This window comes from Protopterus annectens, chromosome 5.part0 (genome assembly GCF_019279795.1).
Source record: "Protopterus annectens isolate FY-2018-M chromosome 5.part0, PAN1.0, whole genome shotgun sequence".
Classification (NCBI taxonomy): Eukaryota; Metazoa; Chordata; order Ceratodontiformes; family Protopteridae; genus Protopterus; species Protopterus annectens.
Window position 1 is genome coordinate 8,639,563 of NC_056735.1, and position 17,392 is coordinate 8,656,954.

The following is a 17,392-nucleotide window of genomic DNA, read 5'->3' on the forward strand; positions in this document are numbered from 1 at the left end:
GCTCCCTCATTTCTTTGTCATCATGCTGAAGACATGTGGATCTAGCTTCCACTCGTGAGGGTCCATAAGGTTTCTGCTTAAGTTGTCTGCTAGAGTATTTTGTTTTTGTTTTCCTGGCAGGAATTGAGCTTGAAGATGCACTTGGTAAGTCAAGGCAGTGTCCCACAGTGCCATAGCTAGTCTGCAAAGGGGGTATGTGTGCGTGCCCCCCTGGTTGTTTATGTACCACATAACAGTGGTGTTGTCCGTCTTTATCAGTAGTTGTCCTGGATGAAGTAAGTCCTTGAAGGCTGTCAGGGCATTTTGAACAGCTAGCATCTCTTTTTGGTTGATATGCAAATGCAGATGCATTTGTTTTGGGGTCCATATGCCCTGAATGCATCTTCCCGCCAGGTGGGCCCCCCATGCATAGTCTGATGCGTCTGTTGTCAAGGTTTAGCTGGCAGGGGGTAGCGTGAAAGCTCGTCCCATGTTTTGGTGACATGCCTTTGCCCACCAAAGAAACTCCTGTTGTAGGCAGGGAATGAGAGGAATCACTGTTTCCAGACTGTGACAATGTTGACTCCATAAACTTTTTAGGTACCACTGCAGTTTCCTCATATGCAGTCTTGCATATGGAATCAGTAAAATGCAGGATGCCATGAACCCCAAAACGTACAGAGTTTATCTTGCAGATAACTGGGTTTTTGTTGCCATCTGTTTGAAGTAAGTAGTCAGTTGCCTTTGTTTGTCTGGCGTGAGGAAAGCCATCTGGGCAGTTGTATTCATGCTTGCACTCAGGAATGTTATCTTTTGAGAGGGTACCAGTTGTGATTTCTTTTCGTTTATTGTGTACCCTAGGCATGTTAGAAGCCTTTTCACAAATGCCAGATGCTGAAGAAGAATGTCCTTGTTCTCTGCTTGAATGAGACAGTCGTCCAAGTAAGGATAGATTTGTATACTTCTTTGTCTGCAAAATGCAATTACTGGTGTCAGGCACTTTGTAAAGACCCTGGGCGCAGTAGATAAGCCAAAGGGCAGTGCAGAGAATTGGTAATGCATAAAGCCAGCCTTGAAACGGAGGTATCTTCTGCATGATTCTCTTATTGGGATATGCAGGTATGCCTCTTTTAAGTCTAATGTCACCAGCTAAGCGTTCATGCCTAGCATGGGCAGAAGCTGCTGCAAAGTTAGCATTTTGAAATTTGGAATGTCCAGGAATGTGTTCAGAATTGATAAATCCAGTATTGGGCGCCAGGCCTTGTCTTTTCTGGGTACCAAGAACAGTCTGGAATAAAAACCTTGTCCTTTTTCCTGTTCTGGCACTGGCTGAACAGCCCCCTGTGCTTCTGCCCATTGATTTTTTCGCAGATCTGGCCAACCGTTTGCAATTGGCAGAGTGTGGAAGTGGAATCTGTATCCCTGAGATACTATGTTTAACACCCACTTGTCCTGGGTTATTAACTGCCAATTTTGGGCATAAAGTGCTAATTTTCCCCCTAAGGGTGCTGCCAAAAGATAAGTGCTTGGTGATGGCAGAGGGAAGTCAATGAGACTGTTTACTGTAGGGTTGCACTTTATTTCCTCCAGATTTGGAGGCAGAAGCACCCCATTGCTTTGACCTGTAAGAATCCTGTGACTGGTATCTAGAACCTTTAGGGCGCCTGGATCAAGGGTCTCAAACAGATGCCATATGCTGCTCGGTTAAAAAAACTCCAGCTCTACTCAGTTGCATACCGCCTACTTCGAGGCGATCTATGCCTGACATACAAAGCTATGTCAAATCCAGAATTAATGGACATGCTCCACCTCAGTAAATCTAAATCCCTTAGAGCCACACGCTCGAGGGACTTGAACCTCAGCACAGAAATAAATAGAACTTGCTGGAGGGACAGGTTCATAACCCAGAGGCTCCCTTCGCTCTGGAATAGAATTCCAGTTCATGTGAGGCAGAGCACCTCACTGAATCTCTTCAAGAAGAATCTCGATAAGTGGATGGAGGATCGTAGGTTTGTCCCAGGGATTACTCCCGTGTCACTATTACACAGAGGCACAGTAAACTAAACCTTAAAAAGGGCACAGTATACTCAAATCAAGGGGTGGCGTAAGCCATACAGAATCGGGCTAGGCTTATAATTGCCCCAGGGCAGATAGCCTAGTATGAACCTATGAACCTATGGATTTGCCCCGTGGTGCTGTGTCAGACACAGGAAAGGACGAATTTTCTGTAGGCCAGTGTCTACTAAATCTTGGTGGCTGCACTTGTAAGAAGTCTTTTACAGTTTGCATAGACTTAGCTTTGTCTTCCATTTTCTTTAAAACCTCTTCTGCCTTAATACCAAACAGAGTATCATGCTGTAAAGGTGCATCCAGCAATTTAGCTTTAACATGATCAGGCAAATTTTGCTCTTTTAGCCAGGCATGCCTCCTAATCACAGATCCAGTAACTGCAGCCCTGCAGGAGGCCTCTAAGGAATCAAAAAGTACAGTTTTGTACCTACCATAAATGTAGATGTTCGAGTGCTCATACAGATGCAGTCACATCACACTTGGGTTATTCTGCCGTCAGGCGGGTCCTCGGTCGGCCGAATTCCAAAGTCTAGGTCCAGCGTCGGTTGTCGTCACTTCTTCCCTGACGTCAGTGTGGCAGGGGTATAAAAGAGGCAGCCGACGCCATTTTCTTCAGTTTTTCTTGCCCCAGATGTCAGGTGCCCCCAGAAAGGAAGGCAAAACATGATATTATGCAAACATACAAAGTAGATAAATCAAAACAGTAGTTGCAAGCAAATACACCATAAAGGAATACCCCAAATAGGTTGTATGTTAAAGGTGTTTGTCATAAGCCCTGTCCTAAGAGGGGATGGAGGGAGGGTAACCTGGACTGCAGCTGTATGAGCACTCGAACATCTACATTTATGGTAGGTACAAAACTGTACTATGTTCATCGTGCATACAGCTGCAGTCATCACACTTGGGTAGAATCCCAAAGCTAAGTAAGGGTGGCAGGTACTAAGCGGAATTAGGAGGGGCTAGAATGCCCTGCAGGACTGCTGTTGCAAAGCCCGCTCTAGATTTTGAGTATAGTGGAAGGTGGTAGTGCTTGGAGAAAGTGTGCACTGAACTCCAAGTAGCTGCTTCAAAATGTCCTTGGTAGGGACCCCCCTGAGGAAAGCTGCAGAGGTAGCTGTAGCCCTGGTGGAGTGGGATCTGATGTATACAGGCACTGATTTTCCATGAAATGAATAACAAAAGCGTATGCAGTGGGCTATCCATTTTGAAATAGTCTGTTTGGAGATAGCCTTTCCTTGAGCACCTGTAGCATAGGACACAAAGAGCTGCTCAGATTTCCTGAATGACTTTGTTCTGTCCAAGTAATAACGAAGTTGCCTGTGAATGTCCAAGGAATGTAGTAGCCTCTCTCCTTTGTTCTGTGGATTTGGATAAAAGGTAGGTAAATGAATAGTCTGATTCAAAGCTACACTGGATACTACCTTTGGCATGAAGGTAGGGTTGGTTCGTAAGGAAACCCTGTCCTGATGGAAAATGATGAATGGTTGCACAGCCATGAGGGCCTGTAGCTCCGAAACCCTGCGTGCTGAGGTAATAGCCAGAAGGAAAGGCTGTTTTCCACGACAAGTATTGTAGCTCTGCTGAAGAAGCCGGCTCGAAAGGAGGCAGGGTCAGCTTTTCCAATACGAAGTTGAGGTCCCAAGCTGGGACTGGTGGTTTCCGTGGGGGTTTTATATTTTTTGCCCCTCTGAGGAACTGCCTTAATAGAGGATGTGAGAATAAAGGAGGATCTGTATTGTATTGTGCTGAAATGGCTGAAGCGTGGATCTTGATGGAGGAGAAGGAAAGGCCACTGTTTAACATCTCAGCTAGGTACTGTAAAATTTGAGGTATATTTAGATTTAGTGAAGGATTTAATAGAGAAGGTGGTAGGCCTGAAGACGCCTTCAGAAATGGCAGGCCTCACTAAATTTTCGGTTTCCCCGCCAAGAGTGGCATCGGTATCTGCAGTGGGAATTGAGACCGAGGAACCTGCGACCTCGGGTACTGAAGTCACCGGTAAACTAGTTTTATCGGTAGTCAGGGGCTGCGTAGGCGCCTCGCTGAGAACCGGAGAACCGGCAGTCGGCCTAAGCGTGGTCTCAGTACTCAGTGCAGGCCTGGGATGTCGGTCCTTATCTTTGCATCTTTTGCCTAAAACTGGCGTCGGTGTATCCGACGACATGATATAATTAATTTTTTTGCCAAAATAATGAAGGGCGAACTCCGCCTGGCGCTTAATAGTGCGCTTGTTAAACCTAGCACAAAAAAGGCAGGCCGAGACGTCGTGGTCTGGCCCTAAGCAAGGTATACAGTAAGAGTGAAAATCCTTATGCGGTATTTGCTTCCCACAAGAAATGCAATTATTAACTTTGTCTGACATCGGTCTGAGGCAAGAAAAGTTTCCCCAACGGGGTACTTAGCTTTAAAGAAGACTTCAGCTGAAATACTGTTCGTAAATCTCAGGAGCTGGTCGACCGGCACTTGCGAACTGCTTCTGCTTCGGGCACCACGCGGCAAGAAAGACTAAAGAAAATGGCGTCGGCTGCCTCTTTTATACCCCTGCCGCACTGACGTCAGGGAAGAAGCGACGACAACCGACGCCGGACCTAAACTTTGGAATTCGGCCAACCGAGGACCCGCCTGACGGCAGGATAACCCAAGTGTGATGACTGCAGCTGTATGCACGATGAACATCCACATTGCAAAGTATGCTTTCCAACTTGTTCTGCTGCATGCAATAATTCCTGCAATTCTTTATTTTCTGCACATTCAGAAATCAACATAATTTTCTGTTTCAGTAATCCCATAACGTTATTGATACTTGAGCATATGAAACTGGCAGTTTAAGGCCCTAATTACCAAGGTTGCAGATGTATAAACCTTCTTTCCCCATCTATCCAGAGCCCTGGAATCTCTGTCAGGGGGGTAGGATTTTTTGCTGTTGAGGCCTTAACACCATTAGGACCCTGTGAAATAGTTTCAGGGTCAGCAGCAGGGTTTCTAAATAAATATTTGTGTGAGTCAGGAACACTGTAATATCTGTCTGGCTTGCTAGGAGCCGGAGGTAAGGAGTCTGGAGTCAAGCTTGACTCCGAAAACACATCATCCACAATGTCTAAAACAGGAGGTATGGCTAAAGGCCTATGCTGAGGGAGAAGAAGGAAATCCCTAAGCCTCTTTTTTGATTCTGAGAATCTTGACTCTCCCAGTGAAAATGCTCCCTCAAAGTATGCAAGGTTTCTCCAAAGGAATAATCTTCAGGAGGAGATGCAGATGGAATAGATTCCTCTGCATCAGAATCCTCATAGGGTGGCAATTCCTGATCAGAAGAGGAATCAGAAGAAATAGAAACCTGATCTGAAGATTCATAATCAGTGTCTTGCCTAGGCCTCTTATCAGGAGGGGGTTGGAAACCCTTGATCAAGGTAATTAGGTCTTCAGCCATTTTGATCATCTGCTTTTTGGGCATAGAAGCCCGTGCACGTGGCTCATGCGTCGGTTTTTTAACTTTAGAAGTTGCTTTTGTCTTTGATTTTGAAGCTGGCGTCAGTTTTATATAAAAATACTGTGGCCTGAATACACCCTCAGAAGCCAGTGCCTGCTCAGCGGCTCCGGACCCATCCGAGGGAGAGACATCCGCGGGTACAATACTTTGAGAATCTCGTGGCATGCTGGACTCCACATGGGTCTCAAAGGCCTGCGACTCAAAAGTAGCTGGTATCAGGGGCTGCGAAAGCACCTCATTGAGTACTGGTGAACCGGCGACTGGCTTAGGAGAAGCTTCGTCGTTGGTTTTGGACCTCGACGGTCTATCTCTGTCCTTTTCTTTGCATTTTTTGTGAACTTCGGTAGTCGGATTGCTATCTGACAACATTTCAGGATAGTTAAATCTGTTTCCAAAATATTTTGAAGCAAAAATATACTGACGCTTAATAGTGCATTGGTTAAATCTTGCACAAAACCTACAGCTAGGCACATTATGATCAGGGCCTAGGCAAGGAATACAGTATAAATGGAAATCCTTATGAGTATTTGCTTCCCATACGTAATGCAATTATTAACTTTTACTGACATCGGTATGGAGCAAGAAAAGGTTTCCCCAATGGGGTACTTAGCTTTAGTGAAGACTTCAGGAGTCGGACGACCGGCACTTACAAACTACTTCTGCTTCGGGAACCACATGGCAAGAAAGACTAAAGAAAATGGCGTTGGCTGCCTGTTTTATACCCCTGACGACCTGACGTCATGGAAGAGAAGACAGCAACCGACACAGGACCCAAGACTTTGGAATTTAGACCGACTGAGGGCAACCTGCCAGCAGATTACCCAAATATAATGACTGCAACAGTGAAACATGAAGAACATCCTTTGACATGTATCTACCCAGACACATGTAACAATTAGAATGTCCATAGAGATACCTTACTAAAAGGCCTAAACAATGTGTCCTACATGGACTGACTTAAAGCCCTGTCACTATAGTCTATCTTACAGACTGTTAAAAGGTGACCAGTGTTTGGCACACAAGGGTCATCTGATCCACTACTGATGGATTTATTGTACATCAGCAAATCAAATGGAATCAGAAATACTCAGTTTAAGGATCTAAATCTCATCTGCAACATCAACAGAATGGTTTAAAGTCACACATACATCTCTCAGATGATACTGTTACTGTGGAACACAGTGCCTATCCACGTAAAATGAAGTTCATCCTTGTCCATGTTGAAGCGCAAGTACGATCTATGGATGGGAAACAGAACATTTATTCCAGGACTGCCTCCCTGTACTACTAATAAACAGAGGCAGCTCCTAAATACATTATTCCACGTATGGATCCCCTTAAATAACCTATGGTATGATCCCAATTATTCTTATTAGGGGTAATACATCATTTTCGACCATGGGTTGGGTAAGTCCAATCTATAACCAAATGGGATAAGTTATTTCGAGCACAAAAAGGGAAACTGTTTAGTTTTAAAATGGTCAGGAAGGGCAGCTAGCCAAGTACTTACCTATGCACCTGTAATTACTACTTCTAAGATTTGCTTAGGGGAATTTTGAAATACTCTGTATTACAAAGAATGAAGGTTATTGGGGATTTCCACTCGGGAATGAAAGGATGTAGGGCTCTCGCCTCACTGAAGGTTTCCCCTACTCCTGTTATTGGAGAATGGATGGATAAACTGGGTACAGGTAGAGGAGCCATCAGGCACAGTTCTGTGAGGATGGGGGAAGGGATAAAAAAAAATCTCCCCAAATCTGTGGTCATCTGGGAATTACATTAATCTCTGTTGTCATACCTGGAAAGGGAGAGACTATGGTAGACTTAAGATGCTTCCCCTTTCATCTGTGTTTTTTCAGGCTCCAGGAAGAGGAATCCACAGAGGATGAGGAATCATAAGGATAATGAGTGCAATAACTATGAGGTCTCTGCAGACTTTCCCCTTCTCTGGTACTAGAACATCTAGGAGCTGCAAACTGAGAGTGAGAATATACCAAGGTGGAAAATGGGGAGTAATCAACTTGTAGGGATGCAAACTCAGTTGTCAGAGTGCACTCAAAAATACCTGCCATCACAGAGGGCATCAGCTTAGGCCCCAATGCTGAGAGGCCAGCTGAAAATGGTGTCAGTGTCAAGGTACTGGCATTGATGTTCACAGGCCAGTTACGACGACGGCTGAAATGGCACTAAAGCAGTTGGTGCTAAGAAAATCCTCAGGTTGTAGATCCAGGGGACCGGGTCTGAAGAGACCACCTGCACTACAGGCACTGATGCCAGCACAGCTGGCAACAAAGGCTGGACTGATGCCAAAGGCAAAACATTTTTTGGACCAGACACTTTGGACATGACCAGCCCCAAATGTATCTTTTGATGGCAGCATGAAATGAGGCTGAAAGCTATCAGTTTCCTGTGATAGTAATGAAAAGCCAAACCAAGAAGAAAGATGCCATAATGTAAAATGGAATCCCTGTCTGCCATGGAATCAAAGCAGGACAGGCCTAAGGTCATTTTCACTTGCATCATCTTTGAATTGTCAATGTCCAGCACAACACTACAATGTGAGGACACTGATTGCACAGATATGGAGGAGAGAAGCCTGAAGGAAATTAGCCTAAGTAACTTCTTATCCAATGGAGAAGACAAGCTTTACTGTCTGAAATCTTGAGAAGGTTGAGTGCATCTAAACTAAATATAAAAATCTGGATGAATGTCAGAAATAACCATCAGATGCATCCTAGACAAAGAAGAGAAAAATTTCTCTGATCTTTTGTCTATTTTGGAGAAAAAGGAGATCTGTAATGAGAACAAGGGTTCTCTCCACCTTTAGTTTTAGCCTTTAATCTCTGAAACTTGGTGAGAGATGAAGGAGAAAGATCACTTTAATCCATTTCTGTCCATCCATCTCCATCTGGGTCTATGGTTAATCATTGTAGGTTCTTTCCTCGAACCTCCAATGAATGAAAACAAAACATTGAATGTTCATTAATCGAACGTTCACTTTCACAAATGTGTGAGATGGGGAAGTAACTAGTTGGCCAACATTTCCCCATCACACACACATAGCATTATTTCAAACCCAGTTAGGTAGGGGGCTGCGTCCCCTTACATCCTGCAATGTGGGGGGCTTTGACCCTCACACCCCCCCTAACTATATATATCAACTCCAATATCGTACTACAGTGGAGAAAATGGCAAATTTCCTGATGTTGGCCAACTACTTCCATGCCTATTTCCCCTACTGTAGTGTGGTCTTGGAATTGGTATATATAGTTAGGGGAGGTGTGGGGGACGCAGTCCCCCACCTGGTTGGGTTTGAAATACTGCAGAGTGTGTGGTGAAATGTTGGCCAACTAGTTACTTTCCCCATCACACACATTTGCAGAAGTGAACATTCGATTAATGAACGTTCGAGGTCTAGTGTTCAATCATCGAGGTTTAAGGAAAGAACCTACGATGATTAACCATAAACCCCATCCATCCATCACCCCTTTACCCATTTTTGTACATAGGGTCAGAGTGTCACTTCAACACTGACAACAATCTAAAGCCAAGGTTCACATTGCTGGGTGGCTAGCCCTGACACGGATGTTCTTTCATACTACACACACTCACACCTTTGGCCAATGTAGTCCATCCAATCGACCCACTGCATGCCTCTGGTATTTGGAAGCTCTGCTGTTTTCTAAAAATCCTTTCAGTATCAGTTTATTGTGGTGGTCCTTCAAGGTCCACTTATCAAAGTTCCCTCAAATGTTGCATTCTGCTACCAAGGTCTAAGGTCTTAAAGAAGTCACACAAAATTATGGCAGTCTTGTAGTATAACATTAAGCACTACAGGACAAGCTACAACTTGGAAAAGTTTTCAAGGTCAGGGATACTTAAACTTATGGCTAAGTTCTAAAGGGTGAAGAGGATGGACTGAATCTTCTTAGATCACACAGTTACAACAAAAGACTACCTTACATTCTTCAGGAACCACCCTAATCTGTCACTAATGTCAAAAACATGACTTTGGTTTTGTTGTAATTAATTCTGCTGGGACCAATCATGGGCAAGGACTTTATTTTGCTGACAAAGATGCTAAATATATGGCTGAAGACTGGTCATATCTAGATGTGGCCATGCTTCTGTTAATACAGCATCAAATGTGAAATATGATGTACCAAGTGTAAAATTGTGACCATGTTTACTAAATAAAACAGAAAACAAGTTGTGAAAGATTTTACTAACAGCACAGGGGAATGAGTTAAAAAGCTGAAGTATAGATACTACTGTAGAACTTTGGAACACCTAAATGTAAATGTGCACATTTTTTCATGGAATATTGTTATACTGGCAGAATACAGAAAGAGATGAAGGCAGACTCCCCTCCACTGACATCTATATGAAACTCACTTACCTCTTGGAGTGCTTTGCTGACAGCATCCATCTTTGGTTTCCAAGTTTTTAAGCAACTGCATGGACTTCCCTGCCATAATGATCTGTTTCAGCACAGGTTTCAGGAAGGAGACCATCGTGTGCTGCCTGCCCGAGGGTGCATGGTCACTACCAGAGCTGGCACTTGCACTGTCACTGAATTTGTCGTCATTCTCTGTCTTTTCTGACACACTGTACAGGGTGTAAGTAGCATACCAGAAGTCGCGGTGGCTCACAGGAACGTCTTTGTTTCTAAAAAAAAAAGACCCACCCCCACAAACAAAAATGTCTGAGGTTCAGTTCAAAATATCAATTACATCAAAGTTGCAAGCTACATTATTTCCTGCAGACAACAAATACATTCATCTGTATGATTATGCTACATGTGACAGAGGCACTGTCAGGCAAACAGTAACCCTTTTGCCTTTTTTGATTTAACAAATGTCTCAATTTTTTGGGAAGAAGTTAATGCTTTCACTTTTAGCTAAAATGAAACCGACAAAATATGTAAGTTTTCTGCTTTGAATTGTTAAATTTTAACTGTATACATTCAGCACAAAGAATAAATTTACACAGTTTAGAATCACATTTAACTTTATATTTGACAGCTCGTCCTAGAAATATCAATTACATGACATGTTAATCACTATAAAATCAGCTCTCTGAGGGTGGCCCTTGTAAATCAAAAAAATGTAAAAATGTATACCCTACTTACCTGTCCTTAATTAGGTACGATCTACATTTTTTCTTTAAACTTAACTAGAACATTCCAGATTACACTCCCGTCGGAAATGCAACCTGTTATTTTTATCTATTCAATCTTACAAATTGCACTTCTTCTCCTTATTTAACAACTGCTTCTCTGTTACTACTGTGTTCTGTTTCCTACATATCTCCCCATTAACTACTACCTATACCTCTACATTTAGTGCTGCTACTCTATTATCCCTGACCACTTCCCTACATACCCTGACCACTCCTAACGATATCACTGCGGTTAGTACTAAACTATCATACTCTTATCTTTATCTAAACACTTTTACAATCTATTTCAGTTCTTGACCCTATACTATTCTATCCATTATGCTAACCATGTTTCCTTCCTCTTTCGAAAATGTTTCTCTTTTCCTTCAACCAACCTTTATTTATCGATTGATTGACATTTGATTACCTGGAAAAGTCCAAATGGGTAGAAGCCTATTTTCTGCAGAGGCCCAGGGAGAAAAGCTCCAAATTATTACAATTAAGAACAATAATTTTACAATTTTCAAAAATAACATAAAAATATCTGCAGTTTAAATAATTATAACAAATTAGACACAATATAAAAACATTGGTTATGAATCAATACAAGGTATATGACAATCATTTAATATCTAGAGAAATTTTAGACAGTCTGTATAGAAATATAGAAATTAAAGGTAGGTTAGTCAATACAAACAGGAACTGCAATATGAAGTGAGGGAAAAACAGGCTTACGGTACATTTAGAGAGAAAGTCAGGGAAGAAACTTTGATAGCAGTAAGGAAGTAAGTGCAGAAGGGACAGTAAGGAGGTACAAGGAATGAAAAGGTACTTGTTCACATTTAGGGATATAGTTTATCCTGGTTTCGAACAAGAACTGAGCCTGATTTTAGCTAGGAAGTCTTTCAGAGTAGTTTTGAAAGATGAGAGAGAGGGTACAGACCTGATGGATACAGGTAAGGAGTTCCAGGCTTTAGCAACCTTCTACATGTACAGACAATGCCCAGCAGATTTGATAAGTTTGTTTACAGACAGGAGTTTTAGGTCACTGGATCACAATCACCGACTAAGAACATAGTTGTGTAGAATGATTTTAAGTGCTGGACAGGCAGATGAATGCTGGATAATTTTATAGATGGTAAGAAGCTGTGTATATGTTAGTTGATGAGACAGTTCTAACCAGTTTAGGCTTTTTAGGGATACACAGTGGTGGGTTCTGAAAAGGGGTATTTGACACAAATTTAGCAACTTTATTATAGTTACATTCAAGTTTTAATTTTTGTGAAGCCTGGAGGTTATTAAGGATGGGAGCACCATAAAGAAGTGTGCAGAGGAGATAAGTAGTGGCAAGTGTAGTTTTAGTTGTGTCAGTGAGAAAGTTTTTGGCTCGGTAAAGCATCCCTAGTTTTTGATGAGTTTTTCTTATGCAATTTTGTATATGCAGGTTGAATGTAAGATTATCATCCACTATCACCCCTAATAATTTGCTATGAGAAGTGACTTCAATGGTTGTATTATCAAGAGAGATTACTTTAAATTTTGTTTTTTCCTGAGAGAGGGATTTGTGGATAAAGAGAAATAGTTTGGTCTTTTTTGGGTTGAACATGTGTTGGGAGTTACAAAGCCACGTTTCAGTGACTGCTAAAGCTTCCTGAATATTTTTTTGGAGGTGTACCATATTGCCAGATGTGCAAACGAGACTGGAATAATCTGCGTATTGTATTAGAGTGGCCTGTTGTGTGGATGTATAGAGGGTGTTAGTGAAAATGTTAAAGTGGAGAGGACCAAGGATACAATAGTGGTGCCTGGGAGGTAATGTGAGAGTGTGCAGTGCCATTTTACTGACTTATACCTATTGGACAGGTAACTTTTAAACCTCAGAAGGGTGGGCTGACAGAGACCTCGTGAGGATATATGAAGTAAAGGTTTGCTGTGGCATACTGTGTCAAAAGCTTCAGACAAATCTAGGAATAAGGAAGACACTAGTCTGTCATTATCTCTTGCTTTATTGACAGTATCTATGTACCTTTTGTACAAGATATAGATAAGATATATATCCATATATTTCAAATATATCTTACCTGAAGATCAGCACTGGTGTCTTAGACCTGCTGGGCTTCAGTTTTTGTGCTAACTATGCTGGCATTTACGAGCTCACCTCTGTATAGCTAATGCAAATTTTTCTGCATTAACATGCTTTTGTTTATTTTTCTCACAAGTACCTTCAAGTCACCTCTGAAACAGGCTCTGCCAGTAGGACATCTACTGCTACATCTTGTTTTTGATAATGTACTTTTATATTAACATTTATAAACTTATAAACTTATCTCTGTGTATGCAATATTGGTTTCATTTCTGCAGTTCTAGTTTTTGCTGTTTACTTTTATTATCTCCCTTGTTTCCTCTGAAAATGGGCTTTTCCCAGTACAAACAAAACAAATAAATAAGGTACAAATCTTCTCCAGCAGATGTAAATTAACAAACTGACCCCCAACCTTTGATATCAGCTGACAGTTAACCTCAGGGTCTATATCACAACGTCAAACTTACAAAAGTTCGATCGTTGTTCATAGGGTCATAGGTTAGTACTAGGCTAACTGCCCTTGCGAGCCATTGTAAGCCTAGCCAATTATCCCTTGTGAGACCCAAACCCTGCACCTTGTGTTTGTAAGGCAAACACCTTAACCATTAGGCCACCCTCCCAACAGGTGTATGTAATATCGAACCCTAAAGTCTGAACCTCAACAAAACTGAAAACACAGAACAGCGATTTTTTTCACAGGGAAAAAAAAATCGCTATTCCGTGACAAAAAAAAAAAAAAAATTTAACCTTAAACTTAAACACATCCCCTACTTAAACATACCAACTCCGAGATCGCACCACAGTGGAAGAAATAGCAAAGATCCGAAAACGGCCCACCAATTTTTTTCCCTGGGAAAAAACTCGATGTGCCCTGGTTTCACTACTTTCAACTTTCGGACTTTAGGGTTCGATATTACAATGTTCGAGCTTGTTTTAGTTCAACATTGTGATACTGACCCTTAACGTCATGCTATATAGATGGTGGCTTCACACAAGTCTTTTACAAATGCTGGTGTCATTGTTCCTTCATACTGCTAGCAGATTACAGAAAGAAGCTATTTTGAAGGAGTATATTGCCATAGAAGTTGTTTGCTAACACCTCCTGAAAGCTGAGAAAGTATGGCTGGGATAAAAACAAACTACAGGACTCACTAAAGGGGAGCACAGTGAAGGAAATCTGGGTCCTGCTGCAGAAACTTGAGAAGAGCTAATGATGTGCTGATGTCACACAACTGTATTTTCTTTTAGGCAGCTAATTCATCAGGTACAAATACATGAGACAGTCCTAAGTAGTAAATTTGTGAAACTGGCGTAACAAGTCTTTGCAAGAAGATGGGCTCAGTAATATCAAACTTGTTGTGTCTTCCAGTTCAAAATGTTGCTTAGGAAAGTAGCCTTTCTGACAGATAAGTTTTAGCAGGCTAACAGTTTATTTTTGGGAGCCTACAGGGAAACAATGCCCTGCATAGGGAAGAAATATTCTGACCCACAGGAGCATTTTCTTTTCTCTTTTTGTTTTTTTTTTTTTTTTTTTGGGGGGGGGGGGTTGTGCTATGTGGATTGTATGGGACAGATTTAGCTGATCATTAGACATCCCTGAAAATGAAGGACAGCAGGATACTGTTCAGAAAAGAAGGCTCTGAAGACCAAGTCTGAAGCATAATGATCTGCTTCTAAACATGGTATTTATCTTCTAATTCCTTGTAAATGTATGAAGAGATACAGGTAGCACATGTGTAGAAGTTATTGATGCAAGTGTGGCAAAAAAAGCAATGACCATATGATTGCTCATTATAGGGTTAAGGTCAAGAAAGTCAGGGTGTGTATGGCAAAAGGATTTGGAGAAAAAGAGAAATGGCAACTCACTATGTGAATTAATTCAGACTTCTGAGAATTTACTGGAAAATGGCTGTATTCAAGGACTCGTTCTGGTCAGTGATGATGATGATTTGGCAATGAAGGGAAAGAAATGCAGTTGTCTATACCTGGAAAATATCGATGGAACATTATAAAGCTGCCCTCTGTAAACCAGTGATTCAGGGGATGCGTGTTAATTATACTGCTTCGGAAAGAAACCTTGTTTCAATACATTAATATGTACATCCATCACTGTAATATGTCTGACTGCAGTTTGGCTGATTTTTTAAACTGTTTTATGATAAAAAGCTCTTCCTCTCTGCAAGGAGGAGTGCTGTTGGGTGCACTTTCTCAGGAATACACATGGCTCCAAAATGGAGGAGAGTGCTGTGCAGACAGAAAATGAAATAAAAATATTGTGTATGTTATGACCTGCAGGGAGTTCACAGCACAGTATGCCAGATGTGGTTTACAAACAGATGGATGCTGAGAAGAACTTTCAGATGGAAGTCCACCACAGCCTCTCCTCTGTCATAATGAAAGGAACTACCCAGGAGTCAAAGCCAGATGTGTTAGAAGGTGAACCACTAAAGAAGGTAAAATGTCATTTCCTGCTGTAGTACCATTTCCACTATAAGTCAGTGAATGAAAACTCTCCAACGAAGCAACTCCCCAACCATGTCCTGCTGAAAATCAACCTGACAAAAAATTGCTGTATTTTTTTGCAGAGAAGCATGCCTCCCCCCACATCTCAGTGATACACATACACCCTCTAGAACTTATATTAACCAACTCCACAGCTACAGAAAGTTGAAAAAAGTAGAAATCTCCCAAAAGAGAGGAATCAGTGCAAGGGCACAATTAGAAACTATACCAGTAATGATTTCCAATGGAAAACAGGGACCTTGGAGCTGATGTTTGGTGAGCAGTGCCTGACCAGTCACCTGGGAGTTAATGTTTGGTGGGCCAATCACCTGGGAGTGAATATATGGTGGATCATGCTTGACCAGTCATCTGGTCATTAATGTTTGGTGGGCCGTGCCTGACCAGTTACCTGGAAGTTAATGTTTGGTGGGATATGCCTGACCAGTCACCTGGGAGTTAATGTTTGCTGGGCAGTGCCTGACCAGTCACCTGGAAGTGAATATTTGGTGGGCTGAACCTGACGACTTGGTTCCTGGGGAAGTCTGCCCACAGGGAGTAGGAGGGTGGAGCAGCCTGTAGCATTAGCTAGTGAAGCTGTGCTGGAAGAACGCTGCTGAAATACAGAAATCAACTTCTCTGGTAGTGTGGAGGCAGGGGGTTAACCGTTATGTCTAGAAGTACCTTTAAAGATACGGAAACTTTTATCCTAAGACAGAGATGTTTTGTGCATCATTCTGACGTTTACATTCTGAAGAAACAGGCCCATCAATGAAATAAATTTCCTGTGCATAATCTTTCTGTAAATCATACAAGAAAACAACTCATTTCTAATGACTATTACCACAGAAAACATCATAAAATGCAAAATGAGATTTTGCAGACAATATACACAAAGTAGGGTAATATGGACTGGGGTTTGGGAGGTGGGTATTGATATGTGAACGTATGTTTTTTTTAAACACTGTTATTAAATTATTACTTAAGACACTGGCACACATACATTAACAGAAAAGAAAACAAACCATGTTCACATTTTTATGTATTATACATTACTTATGTTTTCTTTATTTCTTTATATCAACTGTCGTTATCTTCAACATTACAGAAATTGATCATTTCCTGCCTTCTATTAAACCTCACTCCGTATTAACTATATTCTGCATGCATTGTTCCCACAAATTCTATTTATTTCTATATAATTAGCGCTTTCCCTTTTCTAAAGACTTCACCTCCAGTTCTTTTTTCTCTAACAATATTCAGTACTCCAATTTAATATTTGATTTCCATTTTCTAGTAACTGCTTTTTGGTAGCCTATAGCATTACATTTATTAAGACCTTACTATGTCCATGGAACTCCAGTCCTGTGACCCCAGCTCAACTGATCTGTGAACTTATAAAGGTATTTTCGCATTTTCCAAATATCATCTTGTTAGGTTCACAGGAAAACCGTAAAGCATGCAGGCTCATCAAAGGCTTGTTGTGTGTCGGCTGGAAGGACATATAAATTCAAGCTGCTCTAAAAAGTGTGAAAATTGAAGAAAGCCAGGTATCTACAGGGTACAGAACCCTACAAAATGTCTGAAACATGTGAAGACCTCTCAGTAACAGAGAGACTGCCTGACTTGGTGGAATTCTTAAGCAGAAGTTGAGAAGGGACAAGCAGGTATTGGGGCAATGAAACCAAGAGTGGTAAATGATCATGGCAGGGGAAGTAGCACAGTCCAGAGGGCCAGAAAGACAGATAGAAAGATGTAGGATATGAAAGCAGGAAGAGTGAAGGTTCTGCTGGAGTTTCAGAGACGCTGAAGATATGTTAGGGATAAGGAAGTTGTGTAATTTCACAACAAATTCTTAAGTGGAATGTGTCGTAATTTTTTGATGGAGGAAGAGTAAAAGACAGTGGGTGATGGAGGAAGAGTAAAAGACAGTGGGTGATGGAGGAAGAGTAAAAGACAGTGGGTGAACAAGTTACAACAAATAAAAGATCTGATGTGCAGATAAGAAGGGATAGGGTTGGGCGTTGCTATAATGGTTGAGGTGTCTACCTCACACACACACACACAAGGCAGAGGGTTTGATTCTCACCTTTGAAAGGGAAATTGTCTAGGCT

At 41.7% G+C, this 17,392-nt stretch overlaps 1 protein-coding gene across 1 annotated transcript in view; it reads right to left on the bottom strand.

Annotated features, from left to right (window-relative positions):
• TUBGCP5 (tubulin gamma complex associated protein 5) overlaps window positions 1-17,392 on the bottom strand; it is a 1,009,385-nt gene that overhangs the window by 439,498 nt on the left and 552,495 nt on the right. The window contains exon 13 of the mRNA XM_044072063.1: window positions 9,936-10,204. Coding sequence (XP_043927998.1) covers window positions 9,936-10,204 — 269 coding nt within the window. The remainder of the gene's footprint in view (window positions 1-9,935; window positions 10,205-17,392) is intronic.